This window comes from Cydia fagiglandana, chromosome 20 (genome assembly GCF_963556715.1).
Source record: "Cydia fagiglandana chromosome 20, ilCydFagi1.1, whole genome shotgun sequence".
NCBI classification, from domain to species: domain Eukaryota; kingdom Metazoa; phylum Arthropoda; class Insecta; order Lepidoptera; family Tortricidae; genus Cydia; species Cydia fagiglandana.
In genome coordinates this window covers 11,083,306-11,107,148 of record NC_085951.1, presented here as the reverse complement: position 1 = coordinate 11,107,148, position 23,843 = coordinate 11,083,306, and the positions used below count along the sequence as shown (strand labels likewise).

The 23,843-nt window shown below is 38.8% G+C and overlaps 1 protein-coding gene across 11 annotated transcripts in view; it reads right to left on the bottom strand.

Moving 5' to 3' along the window:
* Positions 1-23,843, bottom strand: part of LOC134674330 (peripheral-type benzodiazepine receptor-associated protein 1) — a 59,736-nt gene that overhangs the window by 20,779 nt on the left and 15,114 nt on the right. For 9 of the 11 annotated variants that reach the window (XM_063532354.1, XM_063532357.1, XM_063532361.1 and 6 more), the window contains exons 2-6: positions 3,364-3,567; positions 2,488-2,707; positions 1,236-2,162; positions 1,034-1,157; positions 303-480 (exon numbers count right to left, since the gene is read on the bottom strand). In XM_063532354.1, coding sequence (XP_063388424.1) covers positions 303-480; positions 1,034-1,157; positions 1,236-2,162; positions 2,488-2,707; positions 3,364-3,561 — 1,647 coding nt within the window. In that variant the 5' untranslated portion in view covers positions 3,562-3,567. The remainder of the gene's footprint in view (positions 1-302; positions 481-1,033; positions 1,158-1,235; positions 2,163-2,487; positions 2,708-3,363; positions 3,568-23,843) is intronic. The other 2 variants (XM_063532358.1, XM_063532355.1) reach the window with 2 other exon arrangements.

The window sequence follows — 23,843 nt, the reverse complement described above, 5'->3', positions numbered from 1 at the left end:
TCTTATAAAAGTTTCTACATGTCGTAATAAGTTATTACTAATAACACTACTTTGTAAAGAAAACCAAGAAGAACTTTAGGAATAGTAACTTGACATATACATAAACTGGAAAGTCCGATTTGAAGCAAAAATGTTTTGCGCACTACGTAAGGTAATTTAACCTTACTGTAGAGTGTAGCACTATCTCGTATAGGGTCGTGTTACGATACCATTTGCTTCTACAGAATGCTACTTATAGATAGTTACGTATTGGAAGACAATCAAGTATACTTAGCTGCATGGTTCATAAGTTAATTACGTACCTGATGGAATTCTAATAAGTCGTCACCCACAAGCCGCTGGACGAAGTTGGCGGGCACGAGGCCGCGGCGTCCGTCCAGCAGCTCGGCGTCCAGCATGGCGGCGTTCGAGTCCGGCGGCCCCCACACCAGCAAATAGTCTCCTGCGCTCACGGATAACTCCCCTTCCGCGCTCTCGATGCTGCAGGAAATAATGATATCAGCAGTGAAATCACGTAATTAACAGCGACGATGTCAGTGGCCACTGAGTGATAGGTGTCGGTCGCACTTTAATCGTTGTCATTCGCTTTAAGTTACGTGCTGAACGACTCAAAAAACTTAGCACAATTTTACTACTTGCGTGAGATGCAAGTGTATGTCCCCTTGGGCGGACTGTATGCAATAGAAAGTCTTCCATAGCATTCAGTCTTGGCACTCTGCCATTCAAAATAGAACACGACAAAAAATTTCGCATGGACTCGACGAAAAACGCTAGTGGGCCAAGGCTCTCAAGGGGATAAATTATTTAAAACGGATACTATAACTAAGTGATTAATGAGGCCTGGATTATTGGCTTTGGCACATCCTATAACACAAGTGACCGTGTCTCCAAGTATAAACATTTGCAGTGGCTTTTGTCCCAATATTTGGACATGCTCCAAATGCCTCTTGACTTTCTGAATCGCTTCGTAAGTAAAACTTACACCGTAGTCTACTATATTTTTGCTTAATCTATAATTATCGATGATACTTACTCTGGGGGATCGTAAGAAAACCGAGCGATGTAGACACAGCAACGCCCTTTCCCAGGAATGTCCAGCATGTCCACCTGTCCCTCCTGACTCGGGGCGGTGCCGTTCATATAATGTGTATTCCGAACTGAAACAGACATTCATTGTTAGCCAATGCACTATCAATAGTAAATAAATAGATATGACATGAAAAAAATAAACTTACTGTCCATTTCCAATCCAGAGTTAGGCATGATTCTAGACAAAGCTCTTTGATTTCGGTCATGGCTGAAACCCGAATCTAATGCACCTAATCTATCAGTTCCAAATTGGCTATCTAATCCTAAGCTCCACCCGGGTTGATGTGGCGTGACGGGCGTCGCCACTCGCCCCACGCCTGACGTGGTCGTCCCATATCTCCCGATCCCGAGGTCTATTTCATCTAGCGGCTTCAGTTTAATGTTCATAGCATTAGTTCCTATTCCACTAGACAGCAACGGATTTGTGTAGGTTCCAGTCCCAGCACCGTATACATTAGTGCCAGTCAGACTCGTATTTAATCCTCCCAGTTGCGTGGCATTCGTCAGGTTCGAAAGGGCGTTTCCCAACCCTCCAGTCAACGTCGACTGCATTCCTCCAAGAGTGCTAGTCAATCCTCCAGATAAACTGGTCTGCACATTGTTCAAGCAACTCGTCAACCCAGATCCCGCCATGGTTCCAGTTAACGTCGATCCGGTCAAGCCTCCTCCTAAACTCATGCCCGATACGTTGCCAGTAATATTTTGCAAGTTGCTCTGTAGTCCCGCTAGAGTGCTGGATATTTGTCCGATGTTGTTGACAAGCGGGGCTGTAACAGGATTTGTGAAGGTGACTTGGTGACTGGGATTCGTCAGTCCGTAGGTATTTGTTGAGTAGGCAGAGACTGGGTTCGTATAGGAGGTAGGGTTGTGCGCGCTCATGGAGTAGGCGACGGAGTTGGAGCTGGGCGCGGTGAACTGGCCGGTGGCGTGCAGCGAGGATAGCGTGGGCATGGTGTTGCTCTGGCAGATGGCGACCTGGTGGTGCCCCGCGCTCGTGTACGAGTGTGGCAGAGGCGACGGCGCCGGGGAGTGGAAGTCCCCCAGCGCTTGGTTGGAACCACTCGTTTGCATACCTGGACCAAATATCATGGCCATAAGAAGGAGAACTTTATTTGAATGTAATATATCGAGTATGGTAGTAAAATTTAAGGCAACTTAAGATTGTAAAGAATTAATGACCACGAAGTTGGTCAATACAAATTTAAAGTGCCAATTGAATAGGTACGGAATCGTATTTTTATCACAAGATCCTGATCATTTCAGAAATCAAGTAAAAGGAATATTGAATTGGTATTTCATACTGTCGAAAATTCCATCACTAACCATGCTTCTAATCTACATGAAGCATCTTACCTCTAAGCTTAACTCTACAAAATAAAAAAAGCTATGGATACTTACATCTGTGCAACCTACCGTGCGTGGTGGAGCGGGTGTGCTCGAGCTCGGCGAGGATGCGGTTGTCCTGCTCTATCTTGGCCATGATGCGCTCGATCTCGGAGGCAGGCTGCTGGTGCTGCTGCTGGTGCTGGCTCCACGAGGTGGCCGGCGCGCCGCGCGCGCGCAGAGATGCCGACAGCTCTAGTTGTAGCTCCTCGCACCGCACCGTTTCTAACGCCGCCTGTTTACATTTAGTCACTTTGTATCTGTGCTAAAGTGAATTTTGCACCTAAGCTTGTTAATTGGTCGACGACGTAATCACACCTTATGCCTGTGCTTCTATTGGCCAATTAGTCAGCATATTACAAGTTAAATAATTACAGTATAAATCGTTTATCTAGAGAGTAGCAACAACAAGATGGGTACTTAATTGCCCCTAGAATCTTACAGGAGAGAGAAAATCCTATCAATATGACTAGACAAGTCGTACAGTGTCCTCAGAATCTGGAACCTACGTTCCATATCTTCAGCTAGTTGAATCGATACAACAGCGATTGCGGCGACTGGTTGACAAACTGCGTGAGCGTTCACGTGCGCGCTCTTTTTGTATCGTCGTCGTGGATGTCCTTCGACACCCCCTGCTTCCGCTTCCCAGCTGCGGAGGCTGTATCTAGTCGCGCCCCACCTTGTGAGGCGGTCGTTCGCGCGTCTTTGGGGACGGCTGTGTGTCACGTGTGGGCCAGCTTTGTCACTACCAGCCGTTATCCAACCCCACTACCCCTAGCCTGGTGATACCGTTTGAGCGGGGCCAGGTTTCGGGGCCGCAGAGAAGGTGACCGGCACCTTAGGCTGGCGTGTGCGTCGTGCCTATGTAGGTGTCAGCTTTTTGTATCCTACCTTCTTCTCCAGCTCCCTTGCCCGCGACTGCAGCTGGTCGACGGTGTGCGCGTCGAGCGGGCTGCGCTGCGCGGAGCGGAGCTGCGCGAGCGCGTCGGCATGCGCGCGCTCGGCGTCGGCGCGTGCGCGCTCCGCGTCGCGCAGCCGCCGCGACAGCGCGTCCGAGTCGCCGGACATGCCGCCGCCGTAACCGCTCATTCTCTGCTGAAACAAATATTCAATTCAAGTTCATTCTTTTGTTTCAGGTTTTTGAAACAATAGTTATTTGTTTTACATGGGGGCAAAGTTGTTGTTTAACCGCTCGTGCTAATATTGATACCCGAGCAAGCGAAAGATTCCAAAATTGAACCACGAGCGTAGCGAGTGGTTCGAAAAATGGAATCCTGAGTGTTACGAGGGTTTCAAAGCACGAGGGTTAAACAAAATTTACCCCCGAGTGAAACACAAAAATTTTCACCACACCAACCCGAAGCAAATATTAAATGTAAAATATCAAACAAAATCAAACCAAATCAAATCCAAATGAATGTTATTGAATATTTATCATCCAAAATCATCATTTAAATTCTACCATCAAACATAAGAAAACAACTCAGCATTTGATTACTTTGCCTCACATGTGAATAAAATGCAACTTTGCTATTCGTTTCTGAAGTGCAAAGTAAGCCTTTCCGAGCTGGTGTGGTGAAAAAGAATTATCAGTGTCAGTCAGTGTCAGTGCGTTTTAAATGGTACTTTACTTAGATTTAACTAGAAGCTGAACAGAACCCATAATTATTTTATTCAGGCTTGCCTTGTAGCTTTATGAATCTAACAACCTGAATTTATATGGTATACCTGAATCAATTCAGAAATATATTAAAGAGAAAATAGAAACCATAACCCTCAGAATTTACTTATTCAGTAACAATAGGAAATAAATATATACTTACTTAATTCAAGATCGTGTGGGATTAATCTATATAAATAAGACACGGTAAATAAGTACCTAGGTGGATAAATTGAGTTTAAGAGGGGGCGTAAATCCAAGAAATGAAATTGGGCATATCGTAACGTGCTTATTAAAAATTAATATAAAAGCTACAATTTTGCGTTAGCCCACTCTTGAATCTTACAAAAAGCCTACTAGACTTGGTTTGTAAGTACCCACACATTATAAAACTAAGCTTACTAGGCAAGTAAATTGGCCATATCGTGCATTATGATGGACCGTCAGCAAATATCGATTAGTCCTTATCTTGGCTGACGTCGGTACCGCACAATGGGCTCCCAATATCGGCCCCTCCATATCCGAGAGATAGGGTGGATTTCACTAAGAATGGGGCTGTCTAGTGGATGCGCTATCTAGAGCCTTATTTGCAGTTTGTCAGTCTGTTCGTCTCGCGTGATGGCTGCTAAACACCGTGTTTTCTTTTATTCCGTTAACTTCGGGGTATGGTTAAGAACGTTTAAGAAAACTAAATGGGATCGTTAATTTAAAATATTTTGTTATAAAAAGTAATTAAATGTTGCATATAAGGTTGTTGTAACAGGGGCTTTACGTTTAACTCAACCAAACATTGAAAACTGTGACATATTAATGACATTTCGAACATCGATCGTCCGTCGTACTTTTGTTAGCAAAAGTATGAACTCATACTAAACATTAATCAATATGTTAACAGAACAGGCCCTAAAGCAAGTGTACACGCTCGTAGGGGCCTTATCAGAAAAAAATCCCGTAGGCAATATATTATCAATGTCATCAATTTATTGAAAGCAAGAGAAACTAAGAGCAATATCTCGTCAACAAATTCCTTTCTAGATAGATTACATTTGTCTGAGAAGGAATATATAAGCTACAGAAGAACTGATATCTATGCTAAAAATAGCCTAGCACACCAACATTCTCATTGAGATGACCTATTTCCAAAAGAGCTGATATAGTGAATTTGTTACTTACTAGTTTGGTACTAGAAAAGTAAAATAAATATTTCATAAAAATTTCTTATAAATAAATAAAATTAAAAAATAATGTATTATAATGTGAGGTGGGGCGTTAAGGGAGAACTCGATCGTACTGAATATAGGTTTATTCTCTCTTAAGTAACAAGTACAAGCCATTATATACTAAGCTATGCACGTGTGTGAGTAAGGCGTAGTACACACACAACACCTCCCCCCTTAAAGAAAAAAAATGATTATTCTAGAATATAATGATCTATTTTTTTTTAATCAAATGAAGAGTAAATGGAGTATACAATCAAGAAAAAAAAAGTATCTAATTAGAACAATAAAAAAAAGAACTAAACTAACGATAGACAAACTAAATTACATGCGATTACTTTTATAGAACTAAGTGTATGTAAATAGATTTGAAAAAAACTGGTAAAACAATGTCTGCCAAGAAGATAATTTTAATTCATTGAGATATTTAAAAATAAAGGTACAATTAAAATTTCATTTCAATGCCAATATTCACTAAAAAATATAGGTATAACATTTTTCATTTTTAATATGTATTCCATCTGCATGTTCTTGGTACAATACAATTATATTAGGCAAAGGTATTTTTTTTTTATTGGTTATAATTAACTTACATAATTTGCTCGCTTGGATGACGAATGTTTATTAGACAATATTCTTATTAAAAAAAAACTAACCGGTAATAATTCTAAATTAAACAACATTTATTTAAAAACAAAACTTAAAACAACACTATTTAATCGTTTTCACATCCAAAAGTATCCGTCGATACATTTTACAATAGTCCAAATACTACATACGTGTTCTCAGGTACCTTGACAAAAGTCTCATCAGAATTTTTTGTATAATATTTCAATTTACTTGCAAGTTTTATTATTAAGTAATAGACGTCTTTATTTCATTTATTATATAATAACATTCATTTAATTGTGCATCTAAAGCGTGCCTCTCTTTTTTATGGCAAGGGTACACAACGCATTTACATTTGTGGTCGGCCGACCTTACAATAATATATTTATTTATTTACTCAGGATACAAGGAAATTTTTATTTTAAGCGCGCACACATACTTTTTTTTTATACACATACAGGCAGTTCTTTTAACACATATCCTTTCATCATAACCTTCCATGTGTCCAAGGAGTCTCCACGATTGATGCTCGATCGAATCATGGTCAGACCTCCAAGGATTCTGTGCCTGCCTTGTATCCTGGCGTACCCTTGCTAACCTAACCGCTCATGGCCGCCTCTCGGGCCACCAAAGATGCGATAGGCATTTTTATTTATCAATTATTTACTTTCATTTCTTTCCTCTCAACAACAAAAAAAACAACACTCAAATGCAATCACACACCATGAAAACTTCAACAAATAAGAATTTCAACAACTCTTAGTTGATCAGGCTAATCGTTCTTTGAAAAACTTATCTGCTTTAGTTTACCCAACCACTGCTAACGCACCATCTAATATCAATCCAATTCCATCTCTTTAAATTAAATATTCCATCCAAAATCCTATAATTACAAAACTCGAATCCATTCCTTTCTATTTCATCTCATATTCATTCAATTACAAACATGCAACAAAACCTCTAGCCATCAAATCCAACGTTAAAACAATACCAAACCTACATAACAATATCTTCATATACCTTCCCTTCATATTTTAACAGAATTTTATTTATCATATCACTTTGTAATTCCATGTTGTTATATTGTCATATTCATTTTCTTGTTAAATCTCAATTCCGATACACATTTTAATTCTCCATCGTTAAAAGGTAACATTAAAGTTAAGACAATCAAAATAATATACATAATTATTTTAAATTAAAACATAAAATCGAAAGTAAGTATATGGTTAAAAGTGGGATTTGTCGTTTTAATTATTAAGGAATATTGCTATAAAATGTAATGATATGAATAAGTGCACAATGACACAAATGTTTACTGTGAAATTTGAGATGAAATTACAAACGGCGCATACCAATCCCTATATGGAAGGCATGCGACGTGGCAACGTGACCAATGTGTTTTAGTTGTAAGTTATGATGAAATAATTTCTAAGTATTGGGAATAATTTTAAAACAAAAGCTTACGTAACACTGAAACACAATTGGATTGATACATTCTAAATTAAAAGCAAAATATATAACGGTCAATAGAAGTGTATAACAATATTTGGTTTGATTTAATTTCAAAAATATTATAGAAAAATTAAATAATTATATTAATCATGTACCAACCTTTTAACCATATTAGTTTCGTCATCAAGCAGCGTATATTAAATCTTACTTCTCTCGATATTTCTATTACAAGACATATTTTAATAAACTTAATTTTCTTTAACAAACCTTACACATTAACTAGATTTTTTTTTCTGGAAATATTTTGTATGATAGCAGTCATTATCGAACTTAATACTTTTTATTTATGTTATTTATGTAATAACTAAAACAATAACACTAAATTAAACTAATAAAATAATGTTATCAGCTCAATATTACAATAGGTACCTACGCTGTCCTTTTCACACTGATTGTCCACTTATCATTTTGAAAGTTGCTTTATGGAAAAACCGGGATGCACGGAACCTGGACCAAGGACATCAGCAGCTCCAGACCGCGACCTTGTCCAGCGACACGAACAACTCCCTGCTGCAACCACCATTTTAAGTTCCCCTTTTAGTGTTATTAATTTTATATGAGGCATTTTTATATCACCTTTTGCCTATGTCGTTTCGAATTTTTCACCAATAAAATTTCTGTTGCCATTGATAAGATTTTCACGTTTAAAATGTGGTCCAAAATATATTTCACTGCACTCTTCTTATTTCATGCGTCCGTATTCACGATTTTTTATATCACTAAATATTCCACCAAACCAATTCATTGTAAGTGTTCAAATAGTCCGCATTGAATTATTTAAATTTGTTATACATTTTAGCACAAATGTCCTTTAATTTTTGCTGTCCATTTATATTCTTCAATATTCTTCTTGGCCTTCACTGGCTGGCGCGGCTCGCCGCCAGTGCAGCACAAGGCCGCACTGGCAGGGTCGCCATGTGAGGTGGGGCGTTAAGGGAGAACTCGATCGTACTGAATATAGGTTTATTCTCTCTTAAGTAACAAGTACAAGCCATTATATACTAAGCTATGCACGTGTTTTTTTAAATCCATATTTATTGAATCCTGCAGGTCAGAAACCACCTACTTTTCTAGTGCCAGAGCAACCATGTAGAACGCCTAACACGGATATTGAAAGACGCCATGTTGTCTCGCCAAAATTATCTATAGACCCTGAATTCAAAACAAGTGAGTTTGCTGCTTAACGATTTTCTTGCCTAACATTAAGCTAGCTGTTTTAGGGTTCTATTATTGTTTTACTTTATGAAGTCATCGTCGCAAATACTTTTATTACGCAAGGGGCCTGTTTGACTCGAGAAGTGATATAATAAAGAAATAAATATTTCGGGACAATCTTTCACAGATCAACCTAGCCCTAAACTAACCAAATCCTGTAGCATGGTGTGAAGGTAAACATACACATAGATAATGACTTAATTTGGAACTGATTTAGTGGATATAGTAGTTAAATCAGTAACAACCTAACAAACCTCTCTTCCGCTTCTTAAAACACCCGACGTACCAAATGATAATCAACAAACATCAAACACAAAATGTTCCTGACATTACAGAATCAGAGACGAGACGTCGCCACTCCGTCTCGCCGGGTCAGCTGGGGCGGCCCGGGCGCCTCAGACGCGCCGGCGACGCCCGAAGGACGCTAAAGGTGGGCGACCCGGTTGGTACAGGAATCTGATATCCCAGTCGAGTTTGAGAGTTGATTTTGTTGATCTTTTTTAACAGTCCAAAGTTGTGTACGCAGCTAATAAACAGTGGGTAAGTTAGGTCTGTATCGTTAGGTATTTAAAACGACTAAACAAAATTTACCCTCAAATGGCCTCTTAAGCCAGTTGAGGATAGATGAAAAGATTACATGATCAAGTAATGTAGGTAGGTTAAAGTCAGGTCGTTCAGTGATATATCCAGGTGGTTTTGTATTTGGTTGGTTAATCAATAAATGTTATAACCGAAAATGTAGGTACAAAGTATTTCCTACTTTTATTTAAGTACCTAAAGATACAGAGTATAGGTACGTTTCAATGTTATGCCATTTTCAGCGCACTCTGCTCGTTTTACCAAAGATTAAGTAATCTTCAGTGTTGCCAACTCGGATTTTGAAAAAATGCTAGACTAATGTCTAGATTATGCCAAAATAATGCCAAATTTCTAGAAATATGCTAAAAAAATGACACTTGAAATTAGACACTTAAAACAAATACATTTTTCAAATTTGCCGCCTTTTTCTACTAACAAGATCTGCTTGACCAACTTTATATAGTCCGTCGACGTCCATCCGTCCAGAAAAGTCAAAATTCATATGAAAATATGAACCACATAAGGCGATGGCGCATATTGTTGCTGCCAAGTTGGTGCTATCTTGGCTTAGACTAAATTATGCTAAAAAATATGCCAGATGCTAAATGGTAAATTTTGATGCCAATGCGAGTGAAAATATGCTAGATCTGGCATCATTTATGCCAAGTTGGCAACACTGGTAATCTTATCTTGTCCCGAGGGTCCTATAAGCGGAGAATGTAAAGTGTTACTTTAACTGCACACGTTAGAGAATAGAAGGCCGAAGCCGAGTCCTAATTACGAGATACCTGGAACCGTTCCAGCTCCGGAGGCACAATGGGACCTCAAGCAAACGTTTTATTAAAATCGTCTTATTATTCTAAGTTTCTAATAAGCGGCTATTTAACGTCGGTCTGGAAACTTTTGAACATTTTTGTTTGACATCTACTTTGTAGGTAGTCATACCAAGAGTCCGTCTAAGCTAACTTTATGTCGAGTAGAATAGGACAAAGTTAGGTAGTGTCATTATATCCGTCATATTTTTATAGAAATATAACATTAATAATGATATTTTCACACTTTGTCATTGCAAATGCCATATAGAGTTAGCTTAGTCCGACTCTACAATGAAAACCTTTTGAGGGTTCCGTAATCAAAAAGCCGTCATAGTTTCACTATTTACTTCTGTATGTACCTATGCTTCTCTGCTGTTTACCTGTTTAGCTCGGGGTCTTCATATTATCATAGACTTACGAAGATTAAGTCACGTAAAGTTAATAGCGCAAAATATTGTAACCGCAAACAGATAGCTCTTTTAAGTAGATAGAGATTCATCGGTTACTTTTTGTATGAAAGGGACAGCACATATGAAAACTGTTTTCAAATTATGCGTCACCAAAAGCTAACTAACTTTGGGACGCGCTTTGAAGCAGCTACGAATGAACCTGCGAACTCCAAAATCGAAATACGTGTATCTTCGTCTCTATCACTTCAATAGAGCAAGTGCGATAGAGAGGAAGATAGACGATCGTTAAATGATATTCGAGATAGCCGTCCCGGGATGACCCTTGTCTGCGATGCCAAGCATGTGCGACTGCAGCGCGTTCTTATTACATATCAATTTTAGTTCAAAGCTGCCAGCTGCTGTGAAACTTTTTAATTTCTTATTTTATAGCGGCTAGTTTTTGCACGTATAATGAAACCTTTTATTGTAATATACGGTTATACATTATGTAGAATGGTAGAGTTAGACCAAGAAATTATAACATATAAATAAACACCTGGCGGGCGGCGGCGTAGCACGGTGGCGTTTTTATCCCTTGTCACCATACCTGTCACGTTCTAACAAGTATGTAAGTGCGAAAGGGACGCGCATAGTGATAGTCGATAAAAATGGAACCGTGCTGCGCCCGCTGCACTGCGTGGGCTATCGAAATCGCTGCAGACTTTTTTTGGTCGAACTCTAGTAAAATTACAGGACGCATTTATGGTCAAATAAAACGGATGTGTGGGTACCTGCGGGCGCAGCACGGTTCCATTTTTATCGACTATCACTATGCGCGTCCCTTTCGCACTTACATACTTGTTAGAACGTGACAGGCATGGTGACAAGCGATAAAAAGGCTACCGTGCTAAGCCGCCTGGCATCGGTACAATATTTTAAATCTTATCCTTATCTAACCTCGCCCTGACCAAAGTTCTTAATAAAGAACAATATTGGTGTAAGTATGTACCTACGGTCTTGATCTGAACTTTCCGTACCAAAGAATAAAAATCCGAAATCTTTTAATAATGTTAGCGCTGGAGGTTAATTTAATACCACACTGATCCGGCTAATTGACCGATATAAAATTTGATGGATAGATATTTAGTGTTCCCTTGTTTGTATCATATTATAAGCGCAATTTTACCGTATGACCCTTTAAAATCTTCCTCTCAGTTACGAAAACGTGTGGAATTTTCGTAATACAAAGGAAAAATTTCAGGACAATTATCGTATTCATGTTTATTCTGACCAGAATCCTCGTTCTCTTCAAATTAGCGAAATTTTATCCCAATCTGACAAAGAAATCAACTTATACCTAACCAAAACGCACCCTTCATTTCGAACTTCAGGGCTGCACTGAGGGCCTACCGCTAACCACGTTCGACGTGTTGCCTCTCTTTTGCACTTGTAAATTTTTACGTAAGTGTGACAAAGAAGCAACACCTCGAACGTGGTTCGCGGTAGGCTCTCTGGTTTTATTACTCCGCAACACGTGACGCTTATTGGCGTCACCACCCCGAGGTTTTGACGAACGATGCAACTCCTTGTGAAACTTGTGGATATTGCGATGTAAGAAGCCATTAAGAAGCATATGAAATAGGGGATGTAACGGGATGGAGTTCCTTCACGAGGGATTTTACTTCTTGCAGATGTGTGACGGAACAGTGAGTAAAATAAAGTACCTATTACGAATGGAATTAGTGGTACCTACTGCACTTGCTGGGTGTAGATGACTTCAATATGGAAATCCACTACGATCAAATATTTATATCAGATACCTATATGTTGCCTACTCCTAACTCGTTTACACTATTAAACCTAAGCTGTAATTATATTTAATAGTACACTATTACTACTATTACTATACTACTATTACTATTATAGTTTACAAACTATAATAGTAATTTATTATTATTTTTATTTTTCGAGCAACTTATATAATGATAACAGAAATAGAAAGCTGCCAGGAAATTGAAGTATCGAAGTGTAATGGAATGTCCTAAAACGAATATATGCCAAAATTATTCAAATTCCTACTTTAAGCTTGTAGGGTTTAACTTCCCCTAATTTTCGAATATTTTTACGAAAAATTGTCTAATTAGATTTTTTAGAGTACCTTCTGTAATTTATATTAAATTTTGAACACAACGTTATACTTTTTCATAAGAACCTACCTACCTACTTAAGAACTGCATCGTTGCATGTCTAGCAGTACCCAATTAGAGTTTTTTTTACGACTATGTATGCAATTACTTATTGTTAAATTAGACTTATTTCGTTAATGCCTAAAAAATTAACACAAAGAAGTGAACTGGGCACGGAATTCGTAAGTCTCCTTTGAAGTCGCGTGTGGTGGTTATCGATTCCATACTTCTATGCAGCGTAAGCGAGGGGTAAGGACCTAGGTTGTTTGCTTGTGAATAAATACGTCTTGCACGACGAAACTGTATGATGTAACAACGTTTTTGTTTAATTGCGAATGACAACCTGCAAAATTAGCTACGTGGATAAGTCGGTCGGCATACGCTCTTACTATTATTCAATATCTTTTTAACATCTCAACAGCTCTGACTTACTTCGTTCAGTTCTTGCTTTGCGAATTTCTACTTGTGTCTGCCCCAAATGGGACAGCATAATACGCTATGCACATGGGCCATAGAGGTGCTGTTAGGCAAATTTAGTTATTTAAGAAATAGTTTTAGTTTAATTTAATTTATTGTATTAATTATGTATGTAATGTAATTATTGTATTGTATGGATCTTGTTATCCGAAATAAAAATATTAAATAAATAAATAGTTAGGTATTATGATTGTGTCTGCGTTTAAATAGGTTAGTTTTCAATTAATAGATAGGAATTCACGCCACATACCTTATGTAAAGAAGTTATTTCAATTTCAAAATGAGAGGTTAAAATTAATACATATTTGCACCGTCTTATAATTTGCTACAATAAGATATTAAGCAATTTTTACTTCACTGCACTATCTAGACAAGCTAGAAATTACACTAAAATATATTCACATTTTCAACAGAGTATTAACCATTAGGGCTTTCGCAAAAACCTTTGGCTAACCTCATTAGTCTTTTAAGACGTCTAGACAGGATGAGGGTTCAAACCCAGCCAGACTAGCGTGATAACGATAACCGTTAGGCTAATTCTCATTTAACATTTTGATATGGTTTTCATCTCATTTTGATACGAACAAGAGTTGTGTTATACGCACACAAATAAGTGATAATGAATTGCCTTATGAAACAGTTCCTGATTACACACCCGTATTATGCGTTATGTTTTCAGAAAGTAGGAAAAATTCTAAAGAATATTAGTACAACTATACAGGTAACAAAAGAAACTTTCATTTTGGAAATGGGCAATTCCTATTATGAAGCAATGAAAACTATGAAAAGTTAAAGATTTTGAAAAGTGGAAATTACACAATTTTGGAAAAATTCCTACGGCACGCCAGTTCTCATGATTGCTTTTTGTGAGCACCAATCAGCGTGCGCTGCAAATCCCGCTCACGTTCAAAGTCGTATCAAAATAAGACGAAAACAAAATCAAAATTTTAAAACAGAATCGGCGGTTTCTCAAAGATTATCCCCCGAGTCCATCGGATAAATCTTACACGCTCAATCCATCAATATTTTGACGCGCAGCAGATCACTAATGGCTTTTGAAGTGATCCGATGATACGTGGTATTCGGATTTCTCGAATGACGGGAAATTATGGAGCTACTTTTTCAGATAAACGATACTGCAATTAGGTATCCTGATACTGGGACACTGGGTGATATGGATATGGTTGCCATGTCTAACATTTTCTAACTAAACAAAACATAAAAGAGTCTGTCTTACATGGCCTAATACAATCGCCACCTAAGAAATTAGCCACGTGGCCGTGGGGCACGTCACATCTGTCGCTTTCTTGAGTCGAATTGGACCCCTATGCGTGAGTCAACCTATGTATATTGTAACTGCAGTCACGAAAAAATTAAATGGGATGCTTTGTATGATAATTTATATTTCTATTCTCGTGAGTGTAGTTATCGATTTCTAGTCTTTACTACTCATTACCCGTTAGACATTTATGGAAATACAATCATGGATCATGGATAATTGGACATGTCCCAAATTTAATGATTACTGTTCTAATGCGTGATTGAATTGTATAGAGGACATAGAGGTCTATAAATATACAAGGTGGTGCTATCGATTGATTACATCATTTAAAGGAAAGTTAACTCGAAGGCCAAGGCCGAACTAGATACAATTGGATTGATTTCAAAGGGTTACAGTGTACACAACTAGGCACCAAATATCTACCTAATAAATAAATTCTTTGTAATTCAACGGGCATGTTGGTCCGGGTGGCACTAATATTAACTACTTACAGTAAAAATTTAACTCCTAAGTAGTGATTGCAATCCGGATTATTCGAAGTTCAAAAATCCGGATTTCGGAGCGTTTAAAAATCCGTTTTAAAATCCGGATTTTGAAAAGAAAAAACCGGTTTTTCGGATTTTTTCCCACCAGTACTAATTTGCTCAAAATTAATGCTAATGCGAAATAAAAAGCGGTGCATATGAAGCGGTAACGCGGGAGAGCTATTGCCAGCCGGGCATTGCGCGTCGCGCACTCGTTCGCACCTGTATGCTTGCCCCGCGTCCGCCGCCCGCTACCCGCCAAGTCACCGTCATCTGCACCATGGCCGCGACATCGACTCCGACTTCTCCTCTTTCCTCGGTGGCTTCCACGAGTGCAATGACAACTGTTAATGGTAAACTACAGAAACAAGACCAACGAGAGCTAAGTTTTAAAGAGCAATTAAATCAGCAGCTGTCTTTGCTCGACCAAAATAATACAGGAGTTGCCCAGATTGCCTCGCCAGATGCCCCGGATTAGCTACTCGAATCCACATAGAGCACGAAGGCGATTCCATTGCAAAGAGGCGTAAGGCAGGGAGACGTTATCTCTCCGAAACTGTTTACTGCCGTAATGGAAGACGCCTTCAAGCTCCTGGAATGGCAAGGACTTGGCATCAACATCAACGGCGAATACATCACTCACGTTCGGTTTGCCGACGATATAGTAGTCATGGCAAAGTCGATGGAGGAACTCCGCATGATGCTCGATGACCTCAACCGAGTTTCACAATGGGTGGGCTTGAAAATGAACATGGACAAGACGAAACTTATGTCAAATGCCAATGTTATGCCCATCCCACTTTCTGTTGGAAACTCGGTACTCGAAGTTGTTGACTCGTACATCTACCTAGGACAAGTAGTCCAATTAGGTAGGTCCAACTTCGAGAAGGAGGTCAACCGCCGAATCCAATTCGGTTGGGCAGCGTTCGGGAAACTACGCAATGTCTTTTCGTCCGACATACCTCAGTGCCTCAAGAGGAAAGTCTTTAATCAATGTGTGTTACCAGTGATGACTTACGGCTCCGAAACGTGGTCTTTCACTATCAGCCTCATCTCAAAATTCAAAGTCGCTCAACGACCTATGGAGAGGGCTATGCTCGGAGTTTCTCTGCGTGATCGAATCAGAAATGAGGAGATCCGTAGACGAACTAAAGTCACCGACATAGCCTACCGGACAAGCTGAAGTGGCAATGGGCAGGCCACATTGCGCGCAGAGAAGATGGCCGATGGGGTCGAAAAGTGCTCGAGTGGAGACCACGGACGGACTAGCAAGCGGAGCGTAGGACGTCCACCCACAAGATGGACGGACGACCTTGTTAAGGCCGCCGGAAGACGCTGGATGCGGGTCGCTTACAACCGGTACGAATGGAGGTCCAAGGGCCTATGTTCAGCAGTGGACGTCTTATGGTTGAGATGATGATGATGAATCCACATAGAAATGGCCGTCCACGAGGGCGGAGGAAAAATCGGTAGCATTTTATCCTCCGTATACAACCAGCTATTATCAATACCACCAACAAGTGTGGAATCGGAAAGAGAATTTCGGCAGCAGGAGTGTTCTGTAACCGTATGAGGACGAGGTTAAGTGACGAATCTCTTGATGCGATGATGTTTCTTTATTGGCGTAGCAGTGTACGCATTCTGTTTTTGTTATTTTTAATAAAAACAACTTAATTTGATTGTTTGTTTCACTTTGCTTTTATGCCAAATATTCCTTTCTTAAAATCCGGATTGAATCCGAACTTCGGATTTCGGTCAAGCCAAAATCCGAAAATCCGGATTTGAAAAAATGTCACGGATTTGCAATCGCTACTCCTAAGGCTCCCAAAATGTATGCACACCTCCTGGGATGGAGCAAACTGCGTATAACTAATACGCATTTAGGACCAAATAATAGTTATTTGTTTTACAAGGGGGCAAAGTTGTTGTTTAACCGCTCGTGCTAATATTGATACCCGAGCAAGCGAAAGATTCCAAAATTGAACCACGAACGTAGCGAGTGGTTCGAAAAATGGAATCTTGAGCGTTGCGAGGGTTTCAAAGCACGAGGGTTAAACAAAATTTGCCCCCGAGTGAAACACAAAATATTTCACCACACCAACCCGAAGCAAATATTAAATGTAAAATATCAAACAAAATCAAACCGAATCAAATCCAAATGAATGTTATTAATATTTATCATCTAAAATCATCATTTAAAAGTCAATTCTACCAGCAAATATAAGAAAACAACTCAAAATTTGCATTTGATTATTTTGCCTCACATGTGGATAAAATGCAACTTTGCTACTCGTTTTCGAAAAGTGGTGAAAAAATATTTCCAGCTTGCTGGGAATATTTCTCAAAACACTATTTTTGGATTTAATTTGATTGGCTTTATAACTAATGTGCCCGTGCCGTCGGAAAATTCCAAAATAGAGAAATTTTCACATTGAAAATTTTCGGCAAAAAAATTGACATATTTTTTAGATGGGAATCGAAAAATCCCGTTACCAGAATGACAGTGTTCCTAATTTGTTATTAAATATTCCTGAAATTTTCGAGAATATCTCCTAATTTTTTGAAACTTTATGCAACATTCACATATGCTTGGAAATATGTATGATAGAAAGTGGTAACTATTGAGACATTTACAACAATACAGTTTAGTTTTAGCATAGTTTTTAGGGTTCCGTACCTACGGAACGACGGAAAAACGGAACCCGTATAGGATCACTCGTGCGTCTGTCTGTCCGTCTGTCACAGCCTATTTTCTCGGAAACTACTGGACCAATTGAGTTGAAATTTGGTACACATATGTAAATTAGTGACCCAAAGATGGATATATTTTATATATAATTTTAAAATACATAGGTTCGAAGTTACCTATTTAAGAAAATAGCCATAAAATGACCATCCCCCCTTTATCTCCGAAACTACTGGGTCTAAAATTTTGAAAAAGATACTTAAAATATTTCTTTACCTATAGATGACAGGAAAACCTATTAGAAATGTGCAGTCAAGCGTGAGTCGGACTTATGTACGGAACCCGAGTCCTACTCGCACTTGACCGGTTTTTTTTTAATTTTATTTGTTGAAGTGTGAACAGTGAGAGTGATAGGTATAACTTAGTATGAAGGACATATGAATGGCTTATTTGGGCGAAATAAAGAACTACGAGAGCCTGGAATGCAATTACATCGAGCTGGAATGCCTCACACTTACATCTATACCCACATACAAAACCTACCTACAGGCGTGACTCATAAGATAAGTAGATCAGATAGTAGGAGATTCGTTGAGGGCCTACTACATACCTACTAGAGTCGGACCAAAAAAAGTTTGAAGCAGATTTGATAGCCCCTGCTGTGCAAGTGTCATTTATACGTCATAATTTCATAGAAGTGTGACGTTTAAAGTAACACCTCCACTGCGTGGGCTATCAAATCCGCTGCAGACTATTCTTGGTCTAACTTCTACATTACACGGCTGTCAGCCATCAAGCCTTTAACCATTGCGACCTTTGTGATCTCAGGAATAGGTAATTTTAGGGTACCTATTGCAGAGACGTAAAGATTAAACAAGTGCGAGTAGACTCGCTTACCGAAGGTTCCGTACTTTTTAGTATTTGTTGTTATAGCGGCAACAGAAATACATCATCTGTGAAGTTTTCAACTGTGTAGCTATCACGGTTCATGAGATACAGCCTGGTGACAGACAGACGGACGGACAGTGGAGTCTTAGTAATAGGCTCCGTTTTTTACCCTTTGGGTACGGAACCCTAAAAATGTTAAGGAACCTAGCTTTAACACATGGCAAGAACCCGACTGTCGGGTACACTGTTCGTAGCGACTACACGATCCATACGGCGAAACCGTGGCTACGCGCTACGAGCGTAACCCGTAGCACTTAGTGGAATTGAATATGTTAAATATGATAAAAATGTATTAAAATACCGTCGATGTCGGTACATACAGGCCGAAGCAAAGACACAAAAGGAAATGAATGATTCCGAATGATGTATGGTTCAAGTATCAACTTATCCAAATGGGATATTTCTGCTTAACCGCGTCCATTTGCCTCCCATTATTTATCTTCATGCTAGAACTTGTCGTTTAAACACGTCCCTCGTTTCTTGGCGTCATCAATCTTGCCGCATAAACACGTCGGCAACAGCCCCGTTTTTAACCCTTTGACCGCCGTTGTCCGGTATAGAAGACAACGATAGAACGATATGCTGGCGCCGTCGTCTTGTATACAAGACACAAATTCAACCACTGAGTTAATGTGAAAATAATAACAATTGCAATTTCATTTACACTCGTGTTCATATTTAAGGTCTTTGTTTTTTCATTTATTTGCTTTTTAAGCCGCTATATAAATCCCTTCTTTTATAATAAGGCATTTAAAAAAATTGCTCCAATTTTCAACATTTTTCATGTTCCTCGTCGCCGTTGTCTTGTATAAAAGACAGCTAGGGATGGGAATGTTAACTCGATATGGGAATTTTTAAAGTAAATATAAAGTCAGAAATATGTTTTTATCTAAGTATTTGAACACTTGTTAATCGCCAATTTTTTTCAACGAATAGTAGGTAACTACTTACTAGAATACGTAGAACGAGAGTCAGGTAGGCATAACTATATTTAAAGTTCAGGTAGCTTCTTTAGCTCTATAAAGTAGAGTCAGACAAGTAAATTTGCCATTGTAGATTGTGGACTATTTAATTGCAGAAGAGATAAAAAAAAAATGATGTTATTTTATAGCTTAGTGGGAAGGGATACACCGCAGCGACCGCTTCGCACAAGTGTGGTACAGGGACATACCTGTTTATCAGACTTTACTTTTTTTGTTATAACATTGAAGTTAATGTGTAATTTTTTTATAACAAGTCGTTGAACGTTTTTTTGATAAGAGTTTACCTATAGATTAATGTAAATTATAATGATAGATTCTAATTCCGGAATAATATCTTCACTCATTAAAAATTCAACCCACGTGTAATTTTCACTAAAACAGTTCCGGTATATAGACTTTATCGACACATGATGCGCAGCTTTAACGTTACGCCAATAAAGTTTACGTACCGACAAGCGCTTACGCCGTTGACCTAGAGACTATTATTACTTGATCCGCGCGGAAACAGTCCTTGTCGGTCTGCATTGCGGGCAGTCCATGGGCGCCGTTGTCTTGTATAAAAGATTTCTCGTACAGCCTAGTGCGGCGATATCACGTCTTGAATCGACATTGTTTAGTGGTTGTTTTTTATGTTAAATACCTATATTTTAAACATTTTCGGGTGTAAAGCATATGTTTAATTTTGGCAATTTGGAATGAAATTAAAACAGGATAAGAACAAAGCTAAATTAAAAAGATTTTTACCATAATATTGTAAATATCGATATCACTATTTGCAATCCCTAAACTTTTTATTAGTTGTTTACTTAAAATTTGCTCTGGCGTGTGAGTGAGCGTCTTTGCGGACTAGGTCCGGCGGCCAAAAGGTTACATGTCCTCAATCGACATCTAAATATGATGTATGGATTAAGCATTCGCTGATTTAAAGGGGCCCACAGATTACCAGTTCGCCGAACGATATCAGCCTGTCAGTTGTACGGAGCTGTCAAATTTTGCTTCTAACTGACAGGCCGATATCGTCCGGTGGACTGGTAATCAGGGGGCCCACTGATTACCAGTCCACTGGACGATATTGGCTTGTCAGTTAAGTATCTTCATGGTTTGTTTTTGTACATACAGCCGACAGAGATGCAAGAGTACCCTGTAGGCTTAGCACAAGAGTAGCACGACAGTACCTAGCTCGCGAGATAGACACCCGTCTTTGTCTCAATGTGTTAAAGATACTAAAGGAGGGACGAGTTTAGTAGGTTTAACCCTTCCGTCCGTCTATCGACTTTGCAACAAAACACGTGCGATTTTCGAAATGCAATTTTGCGGAATTTAGTCGATCGATTGAAAATCGCTTCCGATTTTTTGAAAGATTACAAGTACAGTGCTTTATAAAATACGATCCAAAATACGAACAAATATCATAAATGGACTAATAGAGAGAGAATAAAATCTTAAGACAGGGCAATAGGCATTTAAAAGTGAAGTCTAGGTACTTATGTAGAAATGTATGTGACTGTTTTAGCGGTGCAAAAATTGTTCTGATTTTGTTAACCGACTTCCAAATCCCAAAGGAGGAGGTTATCAATTCGGTTGTATGTTTTTTTTATTTTTATTTTTATTTTTTTTATTTTTTTTTATTTTTTTTATTTTTTTTTTTATTTTTTATGTTTGTTACTCCATATCTCCGTCATTACTGGACCGATTTTGAAAATTATTTTTTTGATTGTATGTATATGCATACAGATTGGTCCCGTTTTTGTCAAAATCTAGTTCTGATGATGGGATCCATGAGGAATCGACGGAACTCCTCAAATCTTAAAGGCATACATATGGTGATTTTTGTGTTTTTATCAACAAATCAAGCATATACATTCAAAAACGTGACATTTGATGAAGTGGAACTGCTGATGATGATCAGAACGGAACTCTTCAACGACGCATAGTTCACCTTTGGCGATTTGTCCTCTTCGTTATGTTTGTTAAGCAAGTTAAGTTTTTAAGCCACAATTTTATCAAGCTTGAGTTCTGATGATGGGATCCATGAGAAATCGAGGGAACTCCTCAAATTTTAAAGGCATGCGTATAGAGATTTTTGTATTTTCATCAGAAAATCAAGCATTTTCATTAAAATCTGTCGCATTTGATGAAGTGGAACTGCTGATGATGATCAGAACGGAACTCTTCAACGACGCATAGTTCACGTTTGGCGATTTGTCCTCTTCGTTATGTTTGTTAAGCAAGTTTAGTTTTTAAGCCACATTTCTGTCAAGCTCGAGTTCTGATGATGGGATCCATAAGGAATCGAGGGAACTCCTCAAATCTTAAAGGCATACGTATAGAATTTTTTGTATTTTCATCATAAAATCAAGCATTTACATTAAAAACTGTCGCATTTGATGAAGTGGAACTGCTGATGATGATCAGAACAGAACTCTTCAACGACGCATAGTACATGTTTGGTGATTTCGAATTTCGATTTTGACTTGGACTGGGACCCGGACTCATACCCGGATCCGGTTCGGACCCGGACTCGGACTCGGACTCGGACCCGGACTCGGACCCGGACTCGGACCCGGACCCGGACTTGGACCGGGACCCGGACCCGGACTTGGACCGGGACTCGGACCCGGACTTTGACTCAGAGACCCGGACCTTGACCCGGAAAACCACTATGATACCTAAACTAAATAAACCACCATGATTACCTACCATAAAATGTGGGTATGATGATGCCAAACCCCTCCCGCTCAAACTCCCGTACACCGCACCGCATGCGCCGTTAAGTGGGTTAGGTTAGGTTTGAACTGCGATCCTCACAGAACAGAACAAAAGTGGGTTAGGTTTGGTTAAAACTGCGAGTCTTATACTTAGAAACGAAATGCTACTAGAAAAGTGGGTTTGATTAGGTTCGAACTGCGATCCTCACAGAACCGAACTGCTATCAGAGAAGTGGATTAGGTTAGGCTAGATAACTACGACCCTTACGGAAACGAAATGCTACTAGAAAGTAGGTACTGGTTTTACCTCCTTTTCTACATAGTGCACCATCTACCATAATCTTTCACCGGGCCCCATAGAAGTCGGTTTTTTTTTCTTAAAAATTATTGCTATTAAAAAGGAAATCATTCTTTTTATTTCCACTTTGTAATTGCCCATTGTATCGGCTCACTATTTTTAGTATGTGCACGTAATACATAACTTGACATCAATTTGACGCTGAAATTTGGACAATTTGTACCCTACGTATAATATGTTGCCACGCCCTTGTAGGGTCCATGCTGTACTCAATTAAACTTAAACACCATGGATGCATTGAATAAATGATTATGATTATGTAAGTTGGGGAAAAAAGCTCGTGTACCTGAAGCCCTTAAGGTGGATGTCTAGGGATGGGATGCCGATTATCAGCCAAAAGATGGCGTCACTGTGCACGAATTGTGGATTTTCACTATTTCTCCCAAAATACAAAGTTTCATAAGATGTGTTGATATGTGCGAAAACTATAAAAAATACTACAACCAAATCGAGACATGTTCAACTCAACATTGTCTCATTTCGTTATTACCGGAATCCAACTGCAAAATATTGCAATTTCTTGCATTCACGCACACTTACGTACTTAAAGTCACCTTAAAGTCAGTGTCAAATGTCAGCAGATTCGTAATGTTACAGTAAAGTAACCTAGAGGGCGCAGCGGATGAAATGTTTATTGTTGAAAAAAGATTGGAAATTAAATAATAAATTCTTGTTTGAGCAACGATTAAGAATTACAAGGCATTCAGAAGCAACTAATGTTTTCGACCATCAACTGTCATGTGCTCGTGGCACACGTAGCCTCTATTTTGAAAAAAATCAGATCGTAGCTAAGATACATGGTTCAAACCCCGACAATGCCAATTGTTTTTTTTTATAATTCTAGCATTCTCTGTTGAATTATTTTAAGCGTATGTTATTCTTCGAAACTAAACTTAGGTGAGTAAAACATTTTCAGTATTTTAATTATTTTTTAATAATATTATGGGAAGATTTATAATAAAAGTATTTTTATTTTCCGGTTTTCAAAGGATATAAATAATGATTAAAATAATTTAAAAAAAGTCATGCATGAGGCTAATTAGGATCGCAGAATAGGTACATAAGAACTATCAACTATCGACGAAGTATAGCTGGTCAAGCAGATCTTGTCAGTAGAAAAAGGCGGCAAATTTGAAAAATGTAGGCGCGAAGGGATATCGTTCATAGAACATTTGGATTTCGCGCCTTTTTTTACTGACAAGATTTGCTTGACCAGGTAT